Below are 22,442 nucleotides of genomic sequence, written 5' to 3'. Positions count from 1 at the left end.
ATAAGTGTATAAATAATTCAACTTTATAAACATATTAATTTCAGAATTTAATTCTTTATCCTGCTTTAAAACGTTGAAAAGTTTGTGAAATTAATAAGACTGATAGTACAAGAGCAAAACTTACATAAGAAAGAACAGAGCAGATTTTCTTGAGTTTCATAAATACAATATAAAAGAAGTTTTAAAATCCCATTGCACCTAATTTTCATATACTAGAAATGTAACAGTACATAGCATTGTTAGTATAGACTAGTCTCTAAATTAATAACCGAAATATGGATACAACATTCATAATTTATAGCATTATCAAGGATCACTGGTTATAATTTTAACTTATACTTGTCAAAATCCGTTTCCTGCCTTAAGATACCCGTCAAGATAAATTCTGTAGATTGTACTGTAACAGTCTTCGGTGCTTTAGTGAGAAACTTTTTTGCATTTGGCAAATCTTCTTCACGAGACAAAACCACCGCTCTTTCGGGCCATTTGGTCGGTGGACGTACCAGAGCTTTTCCGCCGCAAGACAACACCATATCTATAAAAAATACAAATACGTCAAATATATTTTATATCCTTAGTCGTATTGTGCTTCGATTTCGAAGCGTCGTAACCCCTTCTACATACATATGGATCACGCGGATATATGGGACCTATAATTTAACACCGATTCCGAACGGCAATATAGAAGGGCATTCATCGCAAGATACTCTCGGTGAGTTGCCTCTTCCTTCCGGGAAGTGGCGATCGAATAAAAATCTCGACGATTTTAGTTGAATTTAATCTTTAACTCACTGGAGCAGCGCACAGCTCTCTGCACCACAGATTTTATATATTAATATAAAAAAAATTCTATCTCACCTTTCAATTCTTCTATAGGCGGTGGCGCGATGCTCGGCGTCAATACAACGATATAGCCATCCAGCAATTTTTTCTCCTTAGCTTTGTCAAGACTCTTCCTTAGTCTGAAACCGAACTTGGCTTCGGCAGCGGGATCCTTTAATATATAATTTTCCCAAGCTAGAAACCGCGCCGCCGCTTCACTATCCCTCAGCCAATCGATCGCCACTATGGGTAGACCCTTCGCTAACACACATAAAAATTTATACGTTCGGCGAACTTTGTCAGTAACCAAAATGGTGCACTTTGCCGGATCTTCCACTTTGCTTCCACCTGTAAAATAAAAATTGTCAACAACCAGGAAAACACTGTTAATAATATTGCGGAGAAATTGCACAATTTATTTAAACATATGCTCACCTAACGCTTTAACAATCTTACTATAATCTTCCGTTATATTATCCGTTATACCCGTAAACAAAACTTTATGTCTCATTGCAGATGGTGTGGAATTACTCAGGATAGACGCACTCCTGCGCGTTCTGGAAGGCGTTGAAAGAGATATAACTTCTCCACTTGTACTTGATCCTGAAGCACTCTCATCAATTAGTCTATGAGTATTTTGATTCAACTCCGTCTTCTCCTTCTTTTTCATGCTTGCCGCCTTCGATCTTGAAACTCTAGAGCTTGTCGAAGCGTCACTTTCCGTACTGCCTTGGCTACTTTCGCTAATCGTATTTTCTGTGGAAGAATCAAGAGTCAAATTTGAAGAATTCTTAACACGAGTAGGCCTTTTAAATGTTTCCTTCTTTTTCGAGGCTTGTGATTCTGGCAGCGAAAAGACGGAACTTTTAGCAGCTCTTCCACGTTTAGCTCTTGGCGCAGGATTGTCAAGTTGCGTATTATCAGAGTCTTCTAGCTCAGACGACATACCACTCTCAGTTAAAACAGATTCTGTTTCCATATCCGAATTAGATCGTTTCCTGCGACGGGTTCTTAATTCTCTTTGGAATATCTTTGCATTACTGCTTTCTCTGACTGATAAATTCTTATCTTGTACATTACTTGGACCTTCCGCCATGATTCTCTCGACCTCTTGGGATGCATCATGTACGGGACTCTTTATGGGAGTAAGCACAACTCTCAGAACCTTGTCTTGTGACTCACTCGCTTGCTCTTCTGTTACTTTTGTCTCAGCTGTTTTATCTCTCTTATTGCTTCCATTCGCAATTACATCACTGATATGTATCATGACTTGTTTGTCATAAATCATACGCCTGGTTCGTCTAACGTTGGATCCTTCAGAATCGACATTTCCCTCTGTTTCCGTATTTAAGGAAGTCTCTTGAGTTTTTTCCAGGGCAGTTTTAGATACTGCTTTGTTATCATCGGAACACTTCGTATTTTCAATCATCGAGGGACCTGCACGTGTACTCATTTTAGTAAAATTAAGGTTATTTGGGGATTGCCTATCTGTTGCCATTTTTATAGAACTTCTTAGACTACGCGTAGGAACTGGACATTCCTCATCGACTTGAGCTGTTTTATGTTTCTTCTTAGTAATCTGCTCCATGATTTCTTCTACCATACTCGGAGATGTCTTTCTTTTGGAGATAGTAAATTTCGTATCTGACTCCGTTGATTTGTCTCTGTAGGCTGTATTTTTCACGCGAGCTTCTCTCTGAAGATCAGGCGAACTATTGTCACTTTGTCTACCAGAATGTCGTGTCATCCTTGAACTGGTCCGTGCAGAATTATCCGATTCGACATCCATACTTTGCTTTGGATCCTCTGAGACATCTGGTGAAACACGGATTTTTTTCCTGCGTCTTTTATTTTGCCGTTTCAGACAACCAAGTTCATTACCTAACATTCTGTCTGCCATTTGTTGGAATCGCTTGTATTTGGTTTCGTTATCGGTTTCGCTATCAGTTTCGCTATCCTCAGAAGTGTCCACAAGGCTTGATATTTTAGCAGTCGTTGGAGTGTCGGGTACAGAATTTGAATGACTATCAACGGACGGCTCTCCGAAATCGTTTTTCTCCGAATTCCCAACATCCTGTTCGCATGGTGATTTTCCTGTCAAAGATGAACGTTTTTCCCCTTTATTTTTCGCGATATCTCGTTTGGATCTTGTACTCCGTACAGTCGATGTCGATGACGCAGAAGGACTCGCAGGATTTGAGACTGTTCCCGATATTCTAACTGCTGGTAACCGCGTTAGAATGTCATCGTCAATCTCATATAATGTATCCAACTTTTGCGCACGTTGTCCATCTGTTGATGGGCAAGGTATGCAAATCGATGTGTTCTCTTCTGCGTCATCGACTTTAGCTGAATCTTTTCCCAAGACTTCTTTGCTCGTTTCCGGTGCGGCTTCATCCTTCTGTCTTGTTGCTTTCGAACTTCGAAGACTTTTTTCGTTATTTCCGCTTGAGATGGTTTCATTTCTGTTATCATCGTTTAATGTTTCCATTATTCCATCGGATTTGTTTTTCGTCTTTGACAAAATTATTTTTCTTCTCTTATTAGATTCCACATCTGTATCATCATCCGTGGGTTTCTCATTGTCTGCTTTAGATGCCTGCAAAGAATCAACATTTTGACAAGAAATTACATTCTCCTCGAACTCTTGTGTATCTCTTAAAATATTTCTCTTTCGTCTTGTAGTAATAGTAGAAAAATAATTATCTTGCGAATCAGTTTCTGCCGTATTTACATCATTTACTTCAGTCTCTAATAAATTATGTGAATGTTGATCACAAGGTACATGACTCTTCTTTCTTAATTGCTTTCGTGACACGCTATTTGTACCTCTGTTGCCAGCGATGGATGTATTAGTAGGGTCATCGCATTGCGATGATTCCAGAATATTTTCCAGACACTGCGTCGACATGTTCGGTACCTCATGAATGTTACTTACATTATCGTTACTTACATTATTAAACATCTCATTGAGTTTTTGTTCGAGAGTGTCACTTAAATTTACCTGAGGAGAGTCTTTTTCGTGAGTGGAATTTCTCTTTTCTGTATCCTCAACTTCATCAATTACTTGTGTAGGTGCAAGCTCATAATCTATATTTTCACGATCAAGATTTTCTGTTGTACAACAATCGACCGATTTTGAGTTAATAATATGCGTGGTTGCCATATCATCCACATCATTTTGATTATTTTTTGTCGCAAAGTCTTTAGAATTAATAACCGTTTTTGGTGAAGTTTCACGCGATAAAATGAGTTGAGTAGGCGCCACATCATTAACGTCTAACATTTTTGTTCGAGTATCCTGATCAACGTTATTTATAATTTGCGTTGGCTCTATATCATCAACAGTCCTATCAATTTCATTAGTTTTTTGTGGTTGATTAATCGAAGAATCCAATGTATCCTTAGTCGCAGGATTGTCCAATCGTTGCGTTAGTACATCAAAAATATCTTCAGATTCGACACTTGTGCCAGGGTCATTTCTATTACTTGTATCTTCATTAGATAGCTTATTTAAAGTTCCTGAAGATTCATGCTGCTTTTTAGCAAGTTCTGCAACGTATTCCTCTGCATCCGTGTCTGAATCATCGTTGATTTGTTCCGATCGAGGCTTTCCACGCGTTTTCTTCGGAACTTTGCGCATTATAAGCGCATCTTCCTCGTTGGTCTCGGAATCGTCTGATATTAAAGCTTCGAATTTGCGACTGTTGCGTTGAGTGGGAGCTTCGAATATGTCTTCGTCGTTATTCTCTTCGCTGTTCACCGCATTTTGCATATTTACGACGTTACTATTTCTTTCCGATGTTACTTTCGTAAGCGATTTCGGCGTGGACGCATTAAATGCTTGCACTTTTTCTTGCTTATCAATATCTTCGCCAAAGAACTCTAATAAATACGTTGATTCAAGCAAATGGTCGCTCTGATTTAATGGCGAGGAAGTACGATCTTCAACTCCTGGTGAAGATAAATTCAAAGATCCGGGACTGCTGGATCTGGATGACTTCGTAATGTTCTCGTGATTCATCCCATCCTTAGTTGTTTCTACTGTACTGTCTTTATCTTTGTCCTTGTTGGCTCGATCATTTTTCTCATTTGCCGTATCACCCGTCACGAATTGAGTTTCCATGTCGGATATATCTCTGTTTTGCTTGCTTGTAATGCCGCCCAATTCAAGTTGAGTTTCCAAGTTAGATATATCTCTGCTTTGCTCGCTTGCAATGCCGCCCAATTCGAGTTGAGTTTCCAAGTCAGATATATCTCTGCTTTGCTCGTTTGCAATGCCGCCCAATTCAAGTTGAGTTTCCAAGTTAGATATATCTCTGCTTTGCTCGCTTGCAATGCCGCCCAATTCAAGTTGAGTTTCCAAGTTAGATATATCTCTGCTTTGCTCGCTTGCAATGCCATTCAATTCAAGTTGAGTTTCCAAGTTAGATACATCTTCTGCGATATAGTTATTATCAAACTTTTGTGTCTCTAAATCGTGAATATCGCGCCTGATCTGAGCTAAATTTTTCTCTCGACCATTATTCTTGCTAATTTCAGATTTCTGAGCATTGCTGCCACCTTTATCAGTATCGTCGGTATAAACTTGCCTTTTCATAGTATAAATATCCATTGTAACTTTCTTTTTTGTTACATTTTGAATATTAACTTTGCTCGGTCGAGTCTCCATTTCATTAATATCGTCTGTATAACTTTGCGTTTCTATATCGTGGATATCCATCACAGATCTGCCAGCTGTTTTATTAATATTTAGTTTTGACAGCTGCTTGTCAGCTTTAGTATTTGCTTCAACAAAATGCTCGGATGTATCTGTGAGGACTCCTTGCGTCTCCATATCATGAATGGAACTTGATGCCATTTTATATCCCTCCTCAAAATTCTGCGTTTCTGCATCAAATATATTGACTTGTTTTTTGCCAACGTTAATATCAGACGTGTTCAATGTAGCAATTCGCGAGTCATTGCTTTCATTCAGGGAGGTATTCTTTTTACTGCTTGTAGATTGACATTGTTGTGGAATCCGCGGCCGCCGAAAGACGCTGTTCTCGTCATCTTTCTGAGTTCCAAGAATGACGGATCCATCATCGTCCAAACTGAATGAATTGTTCTATGCAAATAAATAGATACATTGCTAATTTTAGTTCAATCAATGCAAATATTGTATGCTAATCGTATGCTAAGATACTTACGAGAGATGAGTCTGGCGTATTCGGAATTATTGTATTCCCAACTTTCTGCCGCGATGGTGCAGGCGTTTCTGGTATCACTATATCATCGGCTGGACGACATGTACGATAAGTCGCATGCACTGCGCCAAATTCAATAATACTTCCATCTTTGAGTTCGTACAAACGAGTGGGTCGTAATCTTGTCTGTACATATAAAAAAAGAAAAAATATTATTAATTTGTCTGGAAAACTGTCATAGTATTTTTGTCACAATTTCATCTTAAATAATGTGTTATACAATTTATAATATATGTATACATATATAAATATTTTGCGTTATTAGAAATAATTCTATCAACTAGTCACATTTATAGATATATAAATAATATGTAAATAATATAAATTTTCATATGTAAATAAGATTGTAACAAACATGTCAAACAATTCGCAAATCAAAATAATAAAGCACCATATATAATAATAAAGTAGCTATATTGATAAATAAAGATCTGTAGTGTCTATTACATTGTTAAGCTTAGTCCCGGGTGTAGAATTTAGATCTGAGATCCAGATCGATCCTTTGCCTCCGCTAGCTTCAATTTCTGCATGTAGTCTAGATACTGTCTAAAGAAAAAGAATCAAATTGTTATAAACATCTTCTCAATATTTGGATGCTTACTCTGATTGGTCTTTATATATATATATATATATATATATATATATAAAATATATGGAAAAAAGTGGTATAAAATCTGTGTACTACACAGCCAGAATTAATTTCAAAAAAGCTCTAAATAATATTGGGAGTAAAAACCAAATATTTCCTTCAAACTATCTTTAAACCATATTCAGATATGTTACTCAATTCTATACATCAATTTATGCCAAATTCTTATAAAAGAATTTGAACATTTTTATATTATACATTTTTATTTTATTAACCAACTTATAAAAATTATTTTCAATTAATTTCTCATACAAATAATAAAAGATATGTTAAAACTTACTTTGTCATTAATAACAATGTCGCAGCTACCAAGCCTACCAATTTTTACAATCCCTGCTTTAATCTGATAGTCTGTGGAACCAATACTTAACATTCCAACCTAAATTATTTAACAAAATATAAAACATTTTGTTAAACTGTTATGCATAAAGTATTATTTAAAAAATAAAATATTGAGGAATAATTCAATATAACGCTAAAACACTAAAAGAAAAGAATCTAATAATAAAGACTTATCAAATATATTAGCATTATAAATTCACCATAATAAAATGCAATTTGTGTAGATGTTTCTCTCTCCAATTTTACATTATCATTAAAAGTAACATTGTTAAAAATCTTATTTAAAAAAAGTATTTAATTATAATTAACCTGCACTGACTCTTCCTCCTCTAGTGCAATTTTCTGAGTGAATGATAAGTCCTCGTCCTCATCCTCATAAACTTGGGTGGCCGAGAGATCCATTATTATCAGTATTATTAAATATTATTTATTCGAGTAATTTATGTTTAATCGTCAGATCGCCACCGGCAAGATTCTTTTCTCGACATAACCTTTACTGATTCTAAAGTTCTCGAAATAATTACACGTGATACATATATAAACGAACAAATACTTTATAAACATAAAGACTTCACAATAACACTTAAGCAAACAAGCAATTGTTAACACAAAATGTAACAAATATTACATTTGTATTTTTCAAACAATCGACTACGCAGTAATTAATTGCGACTTCTGCCGCCAAACAGAAGCCCAACTCCGAGCTGCACGCTACACTTTTTCCTCGTGGCTCGTTGCAATTGAGACCTCCAATCAGAAGTTTAGATTTAAAACTTTTGAACTTAATTGGTCCGTCATTTTCTTTCTTTGCGCCAGTTTTCTCAGATTTCTATTTAACTACCTATTTAAATATATGATAAATAAATAAGATGTTATTAAAATTTAATTTTTTTTAATGCTGTCAAATAATATACAATTCTTTCATAATAACTTTTGCATACTGTAAAAAATACATAGAAAATAAAAAAAAATAAAATTCTTTTCCTTATATGTGTAATTAATAAATTCTATATAAATGATAAATAATTTTTGAATAAATTTATAATTTTATTGCAATAATAATAGTAATACCTACATTACAATTTCCGATAACAATAAATGTATTAGATTCATAAATAGAATGAGCAATAATGAATAATGATTCAATACATTGAATTAATTGTAATAAAATAAAATGAATTTTTAATATGATTGTTATAATAATCTTTTTTCTTTTCTTTTAAGCTTATATTACATATTATACATCATGTTATACATCATGGCGTGATGAGTGTTAGGCCGGGTCTATAATGACTACGTTTACACGGCTCGATTTACGCCGAAGTTATAACATCGATGTTATAACTACTGACGTTAAATGCCGTGTAAACGCTCTTTTACGACAAAGTTATTACATCGATGTGGTAACTTCGTCGTAAAAGAGCGTTTACACGGCATTTAACGTCAGGAGGTCGATTCTGTATTTTGAGACGAGGTGAAAATTACAAAAGTGAACAGATTTACTAGATTTCGACAAATGAAATTGTAGATTCTCTAGTAAATTTCCTCACTTTTGTAATTTTCACCTCGTCCCAAGATACAGAATCGACCCCCAGTAGTTATAACATCGATATTAGTTGCTTTCCATTTACATCAAAACTCAGATAAATCTCACTTCTGTCTTTCTTCAACATTCATGTTGAAGAAAGACAGAAGTGAGATTTATCTGAGTTTTGATGTAAATGGAAAGCAACTATTATAACTTTGGCGTAAGGCCCGGTCTACAATGGATGTCGTAACTGTCGTAAGTTGTGAGTCGTAAGAAATTGACCAATCATTAGTTGATTATTCTCTTCAAATTCGATTGTGATTGGTCAATTTCTTACGACTAACGATTTACGACAGTTACAACACCCATTGTAGACCGGGCCTAAATCGGGCCGTGTAAACGTAGTCAATGAGTCGCAGTCGTAAGAGTCGTAAGAAATTGACCAATTACAGTCTATTATTCTCCTTGCGGTTGAAGAATAATGAAGTGTCAAGGTGCGATTTCATGATGACGCTCGACGCTGGATTCGAGCGTCAAATCTGGTCACGTGATAGATTCAGAGGGACGCGAAATATAACCTAACCACTGGATTGGCTGAAATGAGCGTCGAGTGTCAAAGCTAAACACAGTTTAGCTTTTTGACGCTCGAATCCAGCGTCGAGCGTCATCGTGAAATCGCACCTTAACGCTAGGTCTACAATGCGAGTCGTAAAGTCGTGAGTCGTAAGAATTGACCAATCACAGTCGATTATTCTCCTCAAATTCGATTGTGATTGGTCTATTTTCTACAACTCAAGACCCACGACTCGCATTGTAGACCCCGCATATTGGTTAATTTCTTACGACTCTTACGACTGCGACTCATTGACCGCTGTTACACGGCGCCGTTAATCGGGTTTAATAACATCGATAGTTCTTAGACTAGCCAATCACACTCATTCTTCAGAAGAAGGGAATAGCTGTGATTTGCCAGCCTAAGAACTACCGATGTTATTAAACCCGACGTGTAACAGCGGTCATTGACTACGTTTACATGACACCGTTAATCGGGTTTTATAACATCGGTAGTTGTCAGGAAGACCAATCGTAATCATTCTTTAGAAGAATGGAATAGCTGTGATTGACCGGCCTAAGAACTACCGATGTTATAAAACCCGATTAACGGTGCCGTGTAAACGTAGTCATTGACCGCTGTTATGCTGGGTCTACAATGCGAGTCGCAAAGTCGTGAGTCGCAAGAATTGACCAATCACAGTTGATTGTTCTCCTCAAATTCGACTGTGATTGGTCAATTCTTGCGATTTACGACTTTGCGACTCGCATTGTAGACCCAGCATTACACGCCGCCCTTAATCGGGTTTAATAACATCGGTAGTTCTTAGGCTGGCAAATCACAGCTATTCCCTTCTTCTAAAGAATGAGTGTGATTGGCTAGTCTAAGTACTACCGATGTTATTAAACCCGATTAACGGCGCCGTGTAACAGCGGTCATTGTAGACCCAGCCTTAGATTAGATAGAAATAAAATAAAAATATTTTTTATCAAGAAGATATCGAAAGGATTAAGCCCCTTGCACAATGCCAGGCAACAGGCAATAGGAACAGGGAATAGAAATCAGAAATCATGTATAAATGCAGAATAAACAGTGACACAGGCAATAGGCACAAAGTTTCCGTCACGTTGGAAATTCTGTGCCTATTGCCTGTTGCCAACCAATCATAGCATTCGAATTTTTTAGGTTGTAATTAACGATTTTTTGGTTATTTCCTGTTCCTATTGCCTGTTGCCTGGCATTGTGCAAGGGGCTTTAGGGCCAATTTCACCAACTACGGTTAGCTTAACCGAAGGTTAAAGTTAACAAGATTGACCAATAGAAATAAATCCACCCTGCTAACTTTAACCGTCGGTTAAGTTAATGCTGGGTCTACAATAAACTCAGGTGCACTTTATGCACTAAGTGCACTTTAAACTGCACTTTAGCTCCGTATTTTATTTATTATAAATTTTTAAGAGCCAAAATGGAAAATCTGGCTATGTACCGGGTTGCGGCTAATTTTACTGATTAAAACGAGCATAAGTTTAATGAGATTCGTTAATTAATGTGGCTAAAATTTGGGAAAAACCATTTGTAGCCGTGAACTACAAATGGTTTTTCCCAAATTTTAGCCAAATTAATTAAGGCTCCTGGATGGTCACCGCGGCCATATTGGATTCTTACTATCGAGGCGAGGAAAACACCCAATTTTGTTGTGCATGCCATTTTCAAATAAAAAGACATTTCAATAAAACATCACTATAGATCGTTTCAGAACACTTCTGAAATTGGTCGAAAACTACCCTTTTCCCTCGACAATAAACAAACAGCCATAAAACGAAGCCTAAACATACGGGAAAAACAGCCGTTTAACGACTATCGAAAGGAGGTGAAAACGTTCCTTCCGCATGCAAATCTTACTTTTCGGTCAATTTTACGACTTTCACGAATACGTTAAACGTTAGAGCACAAGCACAGAACGAATAATAAAGAAATAGCATGCACAACAAAATAGGTTGTCAACATGTCACAAAGGACAGAATTCTCCATTGGAGAGGGTTCTGATTTCTGCCGCGACGGTACGTCGCCACCGTCAACGCAGAGTTCTCGGCTGACCATCCAGGAGCCTTAAGGGTCGACAGGAGTAAGAGTGGAGACCTCTGTCGGCCGGTCGGGAATTACGGATTCGCTTTTCCCAAAGTTTAGCCTCATTAATGAACGAATCTTATTAAACTTATGCTCGTTTTAATCAGTAAGATCAGCCGCAAGCTGGTACATAGCCGGATTTTGGAAAAAGGATCGAAATAAAATTTTTAATAAATGTGGGGAAACGCGCAGCTAGACACGGGTCAGGTTGGGTCAGCTGCGAGTCCGTATTTTATTTATAATAAATTTTTAAGAGCCAAAATGCAAAATCCGGCTATGTACCAGCCTGCGGCTGATCTTACTGATTAAAATGAGCCTAATTTTAATGAGATTCATTAATTTATTAGGCTAAACTTTGGGAAAAGCGATTCTCACTAGTAAGAGCAGCTCATGGGGAATTTTCGTGGTAACATACTGACAAGGGCTGTGTTCAGAGGTGCCAATGGTGCTGTTTTGCCCGCTGCCTGCGCGCCTGGTGGGGACACGCACACAGCTGACGGAGCCGTGTACGTGTGCGCTGGGCGCTCGGCGGCGACTCGGCGCGGCTCGGCCAGCTTCGGGCGGGTAGAAGAGCGCAGACATAAGCATAGCCATAGCCGGTTCGAAAGTCGTATGCGTTAGCGCGTCGGCTGACTTGGCTCGTCTATTATGTCTCGCGTATCCCTTCTGATGTTGATTTATGAATAAAATATATATTATGACATTGCAGATGACAATAAGATATCCCTTCCCAGTTCCCACACTAGGCGCGAAACACTATCGTGTGTCTCTTAATTATTTAAAAGTAATGAAACTAATAACAAAAAATGTTAGTAAAATTGATTAATTACATAAATGATATCTAATGAAATTATAATATCTTTATTTTGAAAATAAACTATATAAAAGAAATAAAAAACAGAAAAAGCGTAAATAATAGAAATCCACTCTTGGCCAATATGTACGCTTTCTTATAAAAAAATCTTGTTATTAATTTAGAAAATAAATTATTGTTAACACAAGAAAAGTGAAATAAAACATTAAATTATATATTGTTTGTTTTAGAAATATTCCCAAGTAGCAAAATGACGTCATAATGACGGCGAATTTTGGTCACAAAATGACCAATCTGACGTCCTACATAGGTCTCGTGAGACCCGAAAATGACGTCGATATGTCACATCCTCACGACGTCATTTTTTTGACGTCTTAATGACGGCAAAAATAGGACCAATATATGACTTAATTGACCAATATATGACGAAACTTTGACGTTTTAACAATCAACGTATGACATCAGTTTTAAACATCTTCTTGATAGTTATTACATAACCACTGTATACATAGTCACCATAAATCATGTTGAAAGGAATTTTTCCTTCCAACATGTTTTATGATAACTATTTCATGCAGTGGTCATGTTATAACTGTCAAGAAGATGTTTAAAACTGATATGTCATATTTTTGTTTTATTTGATCGTTGTGAAGGATTTATACATAATAAAACAGTATTTAGTTTTTCTTATAGAACTCATTTTAATAATTAAAGTCTAATACAAAAGGATCAAACAAAATATTATTTTAGTAAATAATTACATTGTTTTAACAAAACAATATTTAGATATTTTAATCTAGACTATTCATACAAAACAAATAAACTATACAAAATCAAATATATACTATATGAAATCAAATATAAATGTAAAAAATACATTTTACATAAAATGAACATTATTTTTAGTACAGAGATAAAAGGACATACGAGATACTAAAAAAATTAAATGTTTTAAAAAAAATTTGACCTGTATTATTAATTAAAATGCATTCTTTCAAAATAATTTTATTGTCGCTATGTAAAGTTTTGTGAATGCCGAAACTTAGCAAATGTCAATGAGTTCAAATGAGTCAAGAAAGAATTTGTTTATTCAACTTGATGTATTAAAGGAAAAGAAACCCAAAAATTATTTTCATCAGGAAGAACTATACATTTTGCTGTGACATTCTCAAATTGAACCATTACAAATTCATTTGACAAATCTTTTATACGAAATATATCCATAATCTCTGAATTAAAAGGATATACATAATATGAATAATAAAACAAAAATTGTTTTCCATAGAAAAATAGGATGTTATCATGGCATCTAAGTAAAATGTTATGAATTTGTATTACTAAAAATAGACGTCATTATGTCGTCTTCTGACGTCACTTTGCTACTTGGGTTGTTTTGATAGTATAATTACTTCGCTAATAGTAAATACATGTAATATAAAATTAAAAAGAGGAATAAATTATTTATGCAACAATATGATAAATTTATTGTAATATTTGTTCTCAAATAAATGCATGGACAACGTACATATTGTTGCTCAACGGAAACCGCGAGAAGGTGATGGTCTCTTCCGTCAAGAGGAAATGTAAAAATTTTTTTATTTAATATTAAAGAAAACAATTGTTTACATTTCCTACGAATGCAGATAGAACAGAGAGAGAGAGAGAGAGAGAGAGAGAGAGAGAGAGAGAGAGAGAGAGAGAGAGAGAGAAAGAGAGGCAGAATAGGTATAAAGGATAGACATAAAATAGATATAAAAGGATAGACAAGAATATACAGGACAGAACATAGAAAAAAGTGTGCAAGTAGAAACTTGCACATTGCTTCCTCATAGTTTTTAAGTGTACAAATTATAAATTTGAACATTATACTTTCTCACAATTTTCAAGTATGCGAATTATAAATTTGCACGTTGCTTAATCAACATTTTATTTCGCTCATAAAGCTTCCTCTTATGACGAAGCCTTTTTTTATGTATAATTATTAGTAGATATTTATTAATTTGGCTTCCCCATAGAGGAAGCTTTATAAGCGAAATAAAATGTTGATTAAGCAACGTGCAAATTTATAATTTGCATACTTGAAAATTGTGAGAAAGTAATGTTCAAATTTATAATTTGTACACTTAAAAATTATAAGGTTAAGCAATGTGCAAGTTTCTACTTGCACACTTAAAAACTATGAGGAAGCAATGTGCAAAAGTTTCTTTTTTATTGTGATAATCTCTATTGCGACTAATATTTGTTATACTATTATACAAAAATGAATTAAATAATTAATGTTTTTACTAAAATGATCCCTATTAATTTCGGATATTTCTTAATTTTTCCATTTTGTTCCATTTTTTTTATTTTTTCTAATTCTGTATCACGTTGCATTTTGGCACTCAAGTCAACTTTAACCCTTAAAGACTATACCTCAAGTCTCAATTTTGGACAATTTAGTATTAATTATAGGCAACTTTTTCTAATTCTGTTATATTCTTCAGTCTGTTCTACCCCTATTTCATATATAATTCTTTAAAATTTGGTTGATTAGACCAAACTTTATAAGGCTTCTATGTATGTACAAATTCTCCGAAATTTCAAACGTCTGTAACTCAAGAACTGATTAACCAAATCTTAAAAAATTATATATGAAATAGGGGTAGAAAAAACTGAAGAATATAATAGAATTAGAAATAGATCGATATCTCAAATATTGAGAAAGCTACAGCGTAAAACACACTTTTCCAAAAAATAAAAATCCCTTTAAAATCCATACCGGTCAACAGATTTTAATAAAATTAGAGGAGAACATACTTTCTATGATACTCTATTTGTGTGCAAAATTTCAACCCGGTATCTAAAAAATTGTAGAAGTAGATGCGTGTACAAAAAATCCGTATACACACACACACACACACATACATACATACATACATACTTCCGGACATTTTCTACTAATATGATTTCTTGACATTTTGGAACATTCTAAACCTATTTCCATCTAAATCTCGAAAAAAAATTTTTTTGACATCACAAAGCTTTCTCTATGAGGAAGCAAAAAGAAAAGATATTGAAATAAGAGTATTAGTTTTAAGGTCACTTTACACGATTTATAATTCACGACAGTTTGTGACAAAATTACATATATTAAAAAACATTAAAAAAATTAGAGGTACATGTAAAAAAATATGGTAAATTTTTACAATTAGGGCTCCAACGAGAAATCAATTGAAAAGAGGTAAGTTCTATGTATTTTTGCCCCCCGAATCCAAAACTGTTGATAAAATTTGGGGGTCGCTTGTATTTTTTAAGATACTAGACATTACAGACGCGCGCGCTTCGCGCGCGCCATTTAGCTTTAACATTATGCTATTACTATTACACTATTAACCCTTGATACACACAACTGTCAAAATATACAATGACAGCTGCAAATGAAGTAAGCGCATCGAGATAACCAATCGGCATCGCGGAAAAGAGGCTTCAATTTTTCGATACAAACGAAATTCACTCAGTTAACACGCCTTTTTTAAAAGTGGACTAGACATTACAGACGCGCGCGCTTCGCGCGCGCCATTTAGCTTTAACATTATGCTATTACTATTACACTATTAACCCTTGATACACACAACTGTCAAAATATACAATGACAGCTGCAAATAACTCGCACAACGCATCGAGATAACCAATCGGCATCGCGGAAAAGAGGCTTCAATTTTTCGATACAAACGAAATTCACTCAGTTAACACGCCTTTTTTAAAAGTGGATCGTTAAGAAAATGAAAAAAAACACTAAACTCGGATATTTGGTTTTTTTATTTATCAAATACGGATTAATTATTACTCATTGTCAAGAGTGACATAATTTATATTATATTAAAAGGAGAGTAATAATCGCCCTACGATAAAAAAGATGAAAAGAAAGTATAAAGTATAAAATGCCAAGTTTAAATAACTTACAAGTTTGCGCGTCATATGTAAAAGAAGTGTTATATGAGGGAAAAGCATGTCAGCAACCCACGAGTGACAAAAGGCACACTGATCACGATCGACGTTAAATGTTCTTTATTATTATATCATATGCCCCGGTCAAATTATCAGTGTTTTTCTGTAGGTTAATTGTATTGTTGTTTTGTTTTATGAAGAACATTTCTGCGATCTCGCGTTTCCTAACTTGTTTTTTGCAATGTAATATCTCTGTTTTATGCCATTCGAATTCGTGATCATAAGAGGTACGGTGCCTACTAACAACGGAATGATTGCTGACATGTTTCTTGAGATATAATAAATTTATATATTGCCAGTCAGCGTCGATTATTACTCTCCTTTTATTTATTCACTAGCGAAGAAAAGGTCTATTAATTAAAGTAATTTAAATCGACCGTGACTGGCAATATATAACGTCTTTCCGATGTGAACATAGAAAAACTGTGAGCCAACTTGATTTGTCGGATTCACACAGCACTTTTCCGGACAATCATCGAGACATTATTAATTTCGACCATGGGTTTTGGTCCGTTGATGTAATTTCTAATTTAAATAGTTTAAATTTTTTCACATCGGAAAGACGTTATATATTGCCAGTCACGGTCGATTTAAATTACTTTAATTGTTATTCTATACTGGCGTAAGAAATTTATTAAAAGGTCTATTCTTTCTTGGTTTATATTATATTATTTATTATATTTCTTTATTTTATAAACACATAAAATATACAAATATAATATATAATATATATATAAAAAAGCAATATAAAGAATAAAATGAATAATAAAATAAAAGAAATTATATAATACTGTTTTAGAATTTATAATATAAAGTATTATGTGTGGAACTTGTATTAAAACTAGCTGGTTACCCGGGGCTTCGCCCGGGCGTCTTTTTTTACAACTTTATTATATCTAGCTAATCTAATTCATAAACACATATTGTCAATAACTTTTTTACATCGCTCATGATCCTCACCGAATTCAATAACAACCTTCCTTAAATGATAATCAATCCATCAAATAACTTATACATTTTTTAGACATAAATCGGCAACCCCTTCACCGATTCTCGCCAAATTCAATACCACCAACCTACCTTTAATGATACTCCATCTATAAAAAAAATTAGCTCGATATCTCAAAATTTACGGAAATTAGAGCAATCACGTAGATTTTTTTAAGACAGAAATCGGTAACCCCTTTATTATTAACAATTTTTTGAATTCTATTATATTCGTCAGTTTTTCTACCCCTATTTCATATATAATACTTTAAGATTTTTGGTTGATTAGTTTTTAAGAATAACGTTCAAACATACACCACCCGTAAGAATTTTATATATTAGTACATCATTCCCGAAAAGTTAGACAAATTTTGGCACCGGTTTCCAATAAATCGGTCCATTAATAAATGAGTAGTTCGCAGTCAGTCAGACAGACTGTCACAGACATTAGGAAAATTTTGGAACCGATATCCTAAAAAATCGGTGATGATGCGGTTCTCAAAATACGTCTACGGTCTAAGTTAGAGTATCATGAGATAGTATACCAAATTTGGTTTTCTAATTTGAAAACTGTAGATTTGCATAGCGGACAAACATACATACATTCATTTATATAGAGATAGAGATAAAAATATGAATTTATTACAATTATATGTATTTCTTGTGCTAATAATATAATAATTTGTAACAAGTTTAATCGCTTATCCATTCTTATTAGTAAGCTCAATTTTTTTAAAATGTATGGATGCAAATTTAGTAGCTTCGGTCACTGCTTTTTCTATCAAAATCTTGTGACACATGTGTAGATTTTATACTGGCAATAACATGGATTTGAATCCTTTAATATAGGTCTTTGATTTGCATTAAAAATTTGTAGAACAACATCCATCCAGATTTGTGCATTGAATGCATTAGAAACCATCTCCTACATAGTTCCTAATAATTTTTTTCGTTTTTTTTGTTCCTTGCCTATTTATTTAAATTCAAATAAAATGAATGATGTTTTACATCATTCATTTATATTACAAGGAAAAAAATTATTAGAGGTGCAAGAGATGCAGTAACTCTTTACATACATTATAATTAGTATGCAGGAAATAAATAAAAACATAGATGAATTTTGTGTTTCGCTAATATATTTAGAAAATCCGCAATAAACTTGAATGATTTATCAAAATGATTTTATATCATATCATACTTACTAAGGAATCTTTGAGAATACTTTCATTCAAATACAATTATACATACAATGGAAGTAATTATAAATTTTCAACACCAAACTCCTTGGCATTATTATCAATGGTAAGATTAAAGTAAATGCTATAAATATATCTGTCATATTCTCTGTGATTAAAATATGATGTAACTTGAAAATAATATCTATTTTATATATTATAGGTGAATTAGTTATAAATAAAAATTCCAAAACTACAAAATTTAATAATAGAAAAGCAGTAAACATCAATAAGATATTAAATAGTACCAATGAAGTTGGTATTATATTGGATAAGACTGTGTGCTATGCATTAGAAGGTGGCCAGAGAGGTGCAGTATCTCAACATACATTAATTAGTATGCAAGAAATAAATGAAAACCTAGATGAATTTTGTGTTTTGCTGATGTATTTAGAAAATCCACAATAAACTAGAATGATTTATCAAAATGATTTTATATCAGCGGTGCACACGTAGTTTTGTTGTTAAAATTTTGCAGCAAATATTGAGATCCTGATGTATTTAAAAATTATATGGATAATAATGTTGATTACACTCCGTTTTTTGTTTTTTTTTTATATGTAAGTTACATCACATATGTCATAATTATATATATATACATACTTATTGCAAAGTGTTCTCATAATAATATGTTTCTAATTCTCATTTATTTAACATTTCTGATATTGTCGTATTTTAGAGAGTGACTATAGAAACTATAGCAAGTAAAAAAGTCGTTATTTTATTTTTCTTCTAATTTTTTCCAATATAGAACTACCTAATTGCGTAGTTTTGTAATAAAATTATTTTAAAAATTATTTGACGAAAAATTGTCACATTACTTGCATGATTGCATCTGTTCCTGCAATCTATGATGAAATCAAGTTTTTTCTTATGCTTCTTTAATTTATTTTTTATGACTCAATGTAATTTTCATTGAAATAGTATGTAGTTTAAATTTTGATCTTATACATTAGGTACTGTCTAATATAGATTAGAGAAGCATAAGAAAGGACTTAATTTCATCATAGATTGCAGGAACAGATGCAATCATGCAAGTATTAAAATGTGACAATTTTTCGTCAAATAATTTTTAAAATAATTTTATTACAAAACTACGCAATTAGGCAGTTCTTTATTGGAAAAAATTAGAAGAAAAATAAAATAACGACTTTTTTACTTGCTATAGTTTCTATAGTCATTCTCTAAAATACGACAATATCAGAAATGTTAAATAAATGAGAATTAGAAACATATTATTATGAGAACACTTTGCAATAAGTATATGTATATATATAATTATGACATATGTGATATAACTTACATGTAATATTACAGAAATAAAATTTATTGTAAAATATTTTCGTATAATGTGAAATAAAGTTTTATAACATTAAAAAAAAAGAACAAAAAACGGAGTGTTTAATCAACAATATTATCCATCTAATTTTTAAATACATCAGGATCTCAATATTTGCTGCAAAATTTTAACAACAAAACTACGTGTGCACCGCTGATATAAAATCATTTTGATAAATCATTCTAGTTTATTGTGGATTTTCTAAATACATCAGCAAAACACAAAATTCATCTAAAGCGGGTGCTTGTTAGCCTTGGTACGTTACTGCCTTCTGCTACGGACGGCCAGAAAGCATTTTCAGGCCGTATTGCTAAAGCGGGGAGCACGCGGCAACGCCGCACAGACGCGGCAACGCCGCAGTCTTAGCATTTGTCTCTCTACCGTGCGTCCGCGTGAGCAATTCAATGGTGTGTGTTTTCTCGACGTTGGCAACACTGAAACGAAGTTTCGCATTGTCACCGCGCGAGGTCTCCAATATCAATTCGGAGTTCGGCCGTGACTCCTGTCGACCCTTAACAAATCTCATTAAACTTATACTCGTTTTAATCAGTAAGATCAGCCGCAACCCGGTACAGAGCCAAATTTTTCATTTTGGCTCTTAAAAATTTATAATAAATTCTTAAGAAATTGTGCAAACATACAGTTGCCAAAATATATTTATTGATATTTTCAGAAATCGCAGCGATCGGTCTGTTATAAATACTCCACTTTTTTACCAAAATTCCAAATGTATTTTCTATTATACGCCGGGCTCGCGAAAGTCTATAATTAAATATGTTTTTGCGTTCCCCCAAATACCGTCCAGAATATGGCCGCATCAAATGCTTTTCAATTGGAAATGCTTCATCTCCAATAAAAAAATAAGGCACTTGTATATCGGTTCCGCTTAAGCAACTGGTTCCTTCTGGAATATCCAGCATCTCATTCATCACATTCAAGTCGCTGTTTCCATAAATTCCCGCATCACAGTTCTTCCCCATTGACCAATATCGACCAAAGTAAATTTATAATTGTGATCACACAGCCAAAAGTACGATGCTGTATCGTTTGTGATAATTAAAGTACAGCGTACCAGAATTAGGGGGACATTGAGCATCGACGTGTTTTCCGTCAAGTGCCCCCAAGCAATGTGGGAAATTCCATAATTTCCAAAAAACCCTCAGCAATTTGTAAATATTCTTCTCTCGAAGGAGCTCGTAGATAGATAGGACCAAGAAATCTTCCAAATACGTCACACGTCTCTTTAATTATTTTATGTACTGTTGATAGACCAACACGATAGGCAAAAGCAACTGCTGGAACTTTGTCTCCAATCAGAAATCTGTAACATCATTATCAATATTATGATATTAATTGCCAAACTGTTTTTACACATATGTATTGTTAGACTACGAGTAATCTGAACATATACCGCAATGTTAAAGCAACTCTTTGCTCTGGTTCAAGTGCCCGTGGACTTCGTTTCATTAAGCTTGGATTAACAATGTCCATCAAGTGCTGGAATGTTGGCAGTGTCATGCGTGTATACTTGTGGAACATTTGCTCATCTGTTTTTATCTCTTGAAAAAGATAGTTAAAACGCTCCTTGCTGTCTTCTCCTTGTGTTAATTGGTCGTACCCAGACACGCCGACGGCGACGATGACGTTCACGGTTGATCCTACGACGTTGCACCAAAAATGCTCCCATGTTGACCAGAGCAATTAACAACAAATCGAAATCATCCATTTCTGTGAAAAGACTCATGTAATTCAATCTAATGCAGTCTTCTCGAATTAAAATCACATTCAGAATTGTATGAACTAATTGCAAAAACGTTAAAGAATGGCCAAACAGCGCAAACATCAAATATCAAAATGAGTAAAAAATATTCAATGATACATAAAAAATAATAAAGTATTATTCGAGAAAATTAACCAAATCAAGAGTGTTTTAATAATGAATTTTACACCTAAACTGTATATAAAACTAACTGAAAATTATGAGAAGATGCGTTTATTTTGCAATAAATTACAATTTCAGAAATTTGCACACAAAATCAAATTAACCTCAAAACACTATGTTTACGAAACTGAGACAATTCACACTAATAATTATATACGGTCATTGTTCGTATTTTCATTACGTTTATAATTAAATAATGAGAATACTTACGTGTTAATAAATCCGTTCATTGTTCTTAATTCTCTTTAAAAATGCGAATTACTTTTCTACCGGCTACAATTAGTTATGCCTTATGCCCATGGCTATGCACAAGGTCGGTAAATGGCGCGCTACATAAGGTCTTCCGCTGCACTTCGAGCTATTTGGATCCAAATGGCGACCACAACGCTCAGCGTACACCATCAGCGCGAATGGCGAACTACGCACACAGGCTACGGTCAACGTGACGCTACAAATGCTTCGAAGCATTCCTCTTCTCTTTTCTTTCAATGAAGAAAGAAGGAGAAGAAGAACGCTCCAAAGCATTTGTAGCGTCACGTTGACCGTAGCCACAGTAACAACTATTGTACGACGTGCACTAATACACAGTCACTGGATCCAAAATGGCGGCCGTCGGAAGACCTTATGTAGCGTCGCTACCGACGCGCCATTTACCGACCTTGGCTATGCATTAAGCCCCTTGCACAATGCCAGGCAACAGGCAATAGGAACAGGAAATAACCAAAAAATCGTTAATTACAACCTAAAAAATTCGAATACTATGATTGGTTGGCAACAGGCAATAGGCACAGAATTTCCAACGTGATGGAAACTCTGTGTCTATTGCCTGTGTCACTGTTTATTCTGCATTTATACATGATTTCTG

General features: G+C 34.2%; 1 protein-coding gene and 1 long non-coding RNA gene across 4 annotated transcripts; both read right to left on the bottom strand.

The window, feature by feature from the left end:
• Positions 1-34: 34 nt before the first annotated feature.
• On the bottom strand, positions 35-7,771 carry Mu2 (mutator 2). Of its 3 annotated transcripts, none has more exons than XM_071719936.1 (7): positions 7,372-7,771; positions 7,001-7,099; positions 6,519-6,617; positions 6,015-6,197; positions 1,258-5,932; positions 859-1,170; positions 35-535 (listed from the first exon to the last, which is right to left on the bottom strand). In XM_071719936.1, the coding sequence occupies exons 1-7, from the start codon at positions 7,462-7,464 to the stop codon at positions 321-323; spliced, it is 5,676 nt and encodes a 1,891-aa protein (XP_071576037.1). In that variant the 5' UTR covers positions 7,465-7,771; the 3' UTR covers positions 35-320. The 3 variants fall into 3 exon arrangements, with proteins under 3 accessions (XP_071576037.1, XP_071576038.1, XP_071576039.1); XM_071719937.1 differs by lacking the exon at positions 7,372-7,771 and adding an exon at positions 7,263-7,360; XM_071719938.1 differs by lacking the exon at positions 7,001-7,099.
• A 12,502-nt stretch (positions 7,772-20,273) lies between these two features.
• LOC139781100 (uncharacterized) lies at positions 20,274-22,133 on the bottom strand. Its single transcript, XR_011720428.1, has 3 exons — positions 21,788-22,133; positions 21,047-21,363; positions 20,274-20,956 (listed from the first exon to the last, which is right to left on the bottom strand). It is a non-coding gene; the product is annotated as an uncharacterized lncRNA (long non-coding RNA).
• Between the last annotated feature and the right edge of the window lie 309 nt (positions 22,134-22,442).

The sequence above is a fragment of the Temnothorax nylanderi genome, unplaced genomic scaffold (genome assembly GCF_030848795.1).
Source record: "Temnothorax nylanderi isolate EJ_2023f unplaced genomic scaffold, tnyl_v1.0 TNYL_tig0316_pilon, whole genome shotgun sequence".
Taxonomy (NCBI): domain Eukaryota; kingdom Metazoa; phylum Arthropoda; class Insecta; order Hymenoptera; family Formicidae; genus Temnothorax; species Temnothorax nylanderi.
This window is presented reverse-complemented; position numbering and strand designations above follow the sequence as displayed.

What these genes read in the sequence shown, in the direction of transcription:
- Mu2 (XM_071719936.1), bottom strand. Translation starts at nt 7,464, where the DNA reads ATGGATCTCTCGGCCACCCAAGTTTATGAGGATGAGGACGAGGACTTA. An exon ending in AGGAGGAAGAGTCAGTGCAG is followed by an intron (nt 7,100 to 7,371) that starts GTTAATTATAAT and finishes TAAATAATTTAG; the next exon opens with GTTGGAATGTTAAGTATTGG. An exon ending in TAAGATTGTTAAAGCGTTAG is followed by an intron (nt 1,171 to 1,257) that starts GTGAGCATATGT and finishes TTTATTTTACAG; the next exon opens with GTGGAAGCAAAGTGGAAGAT.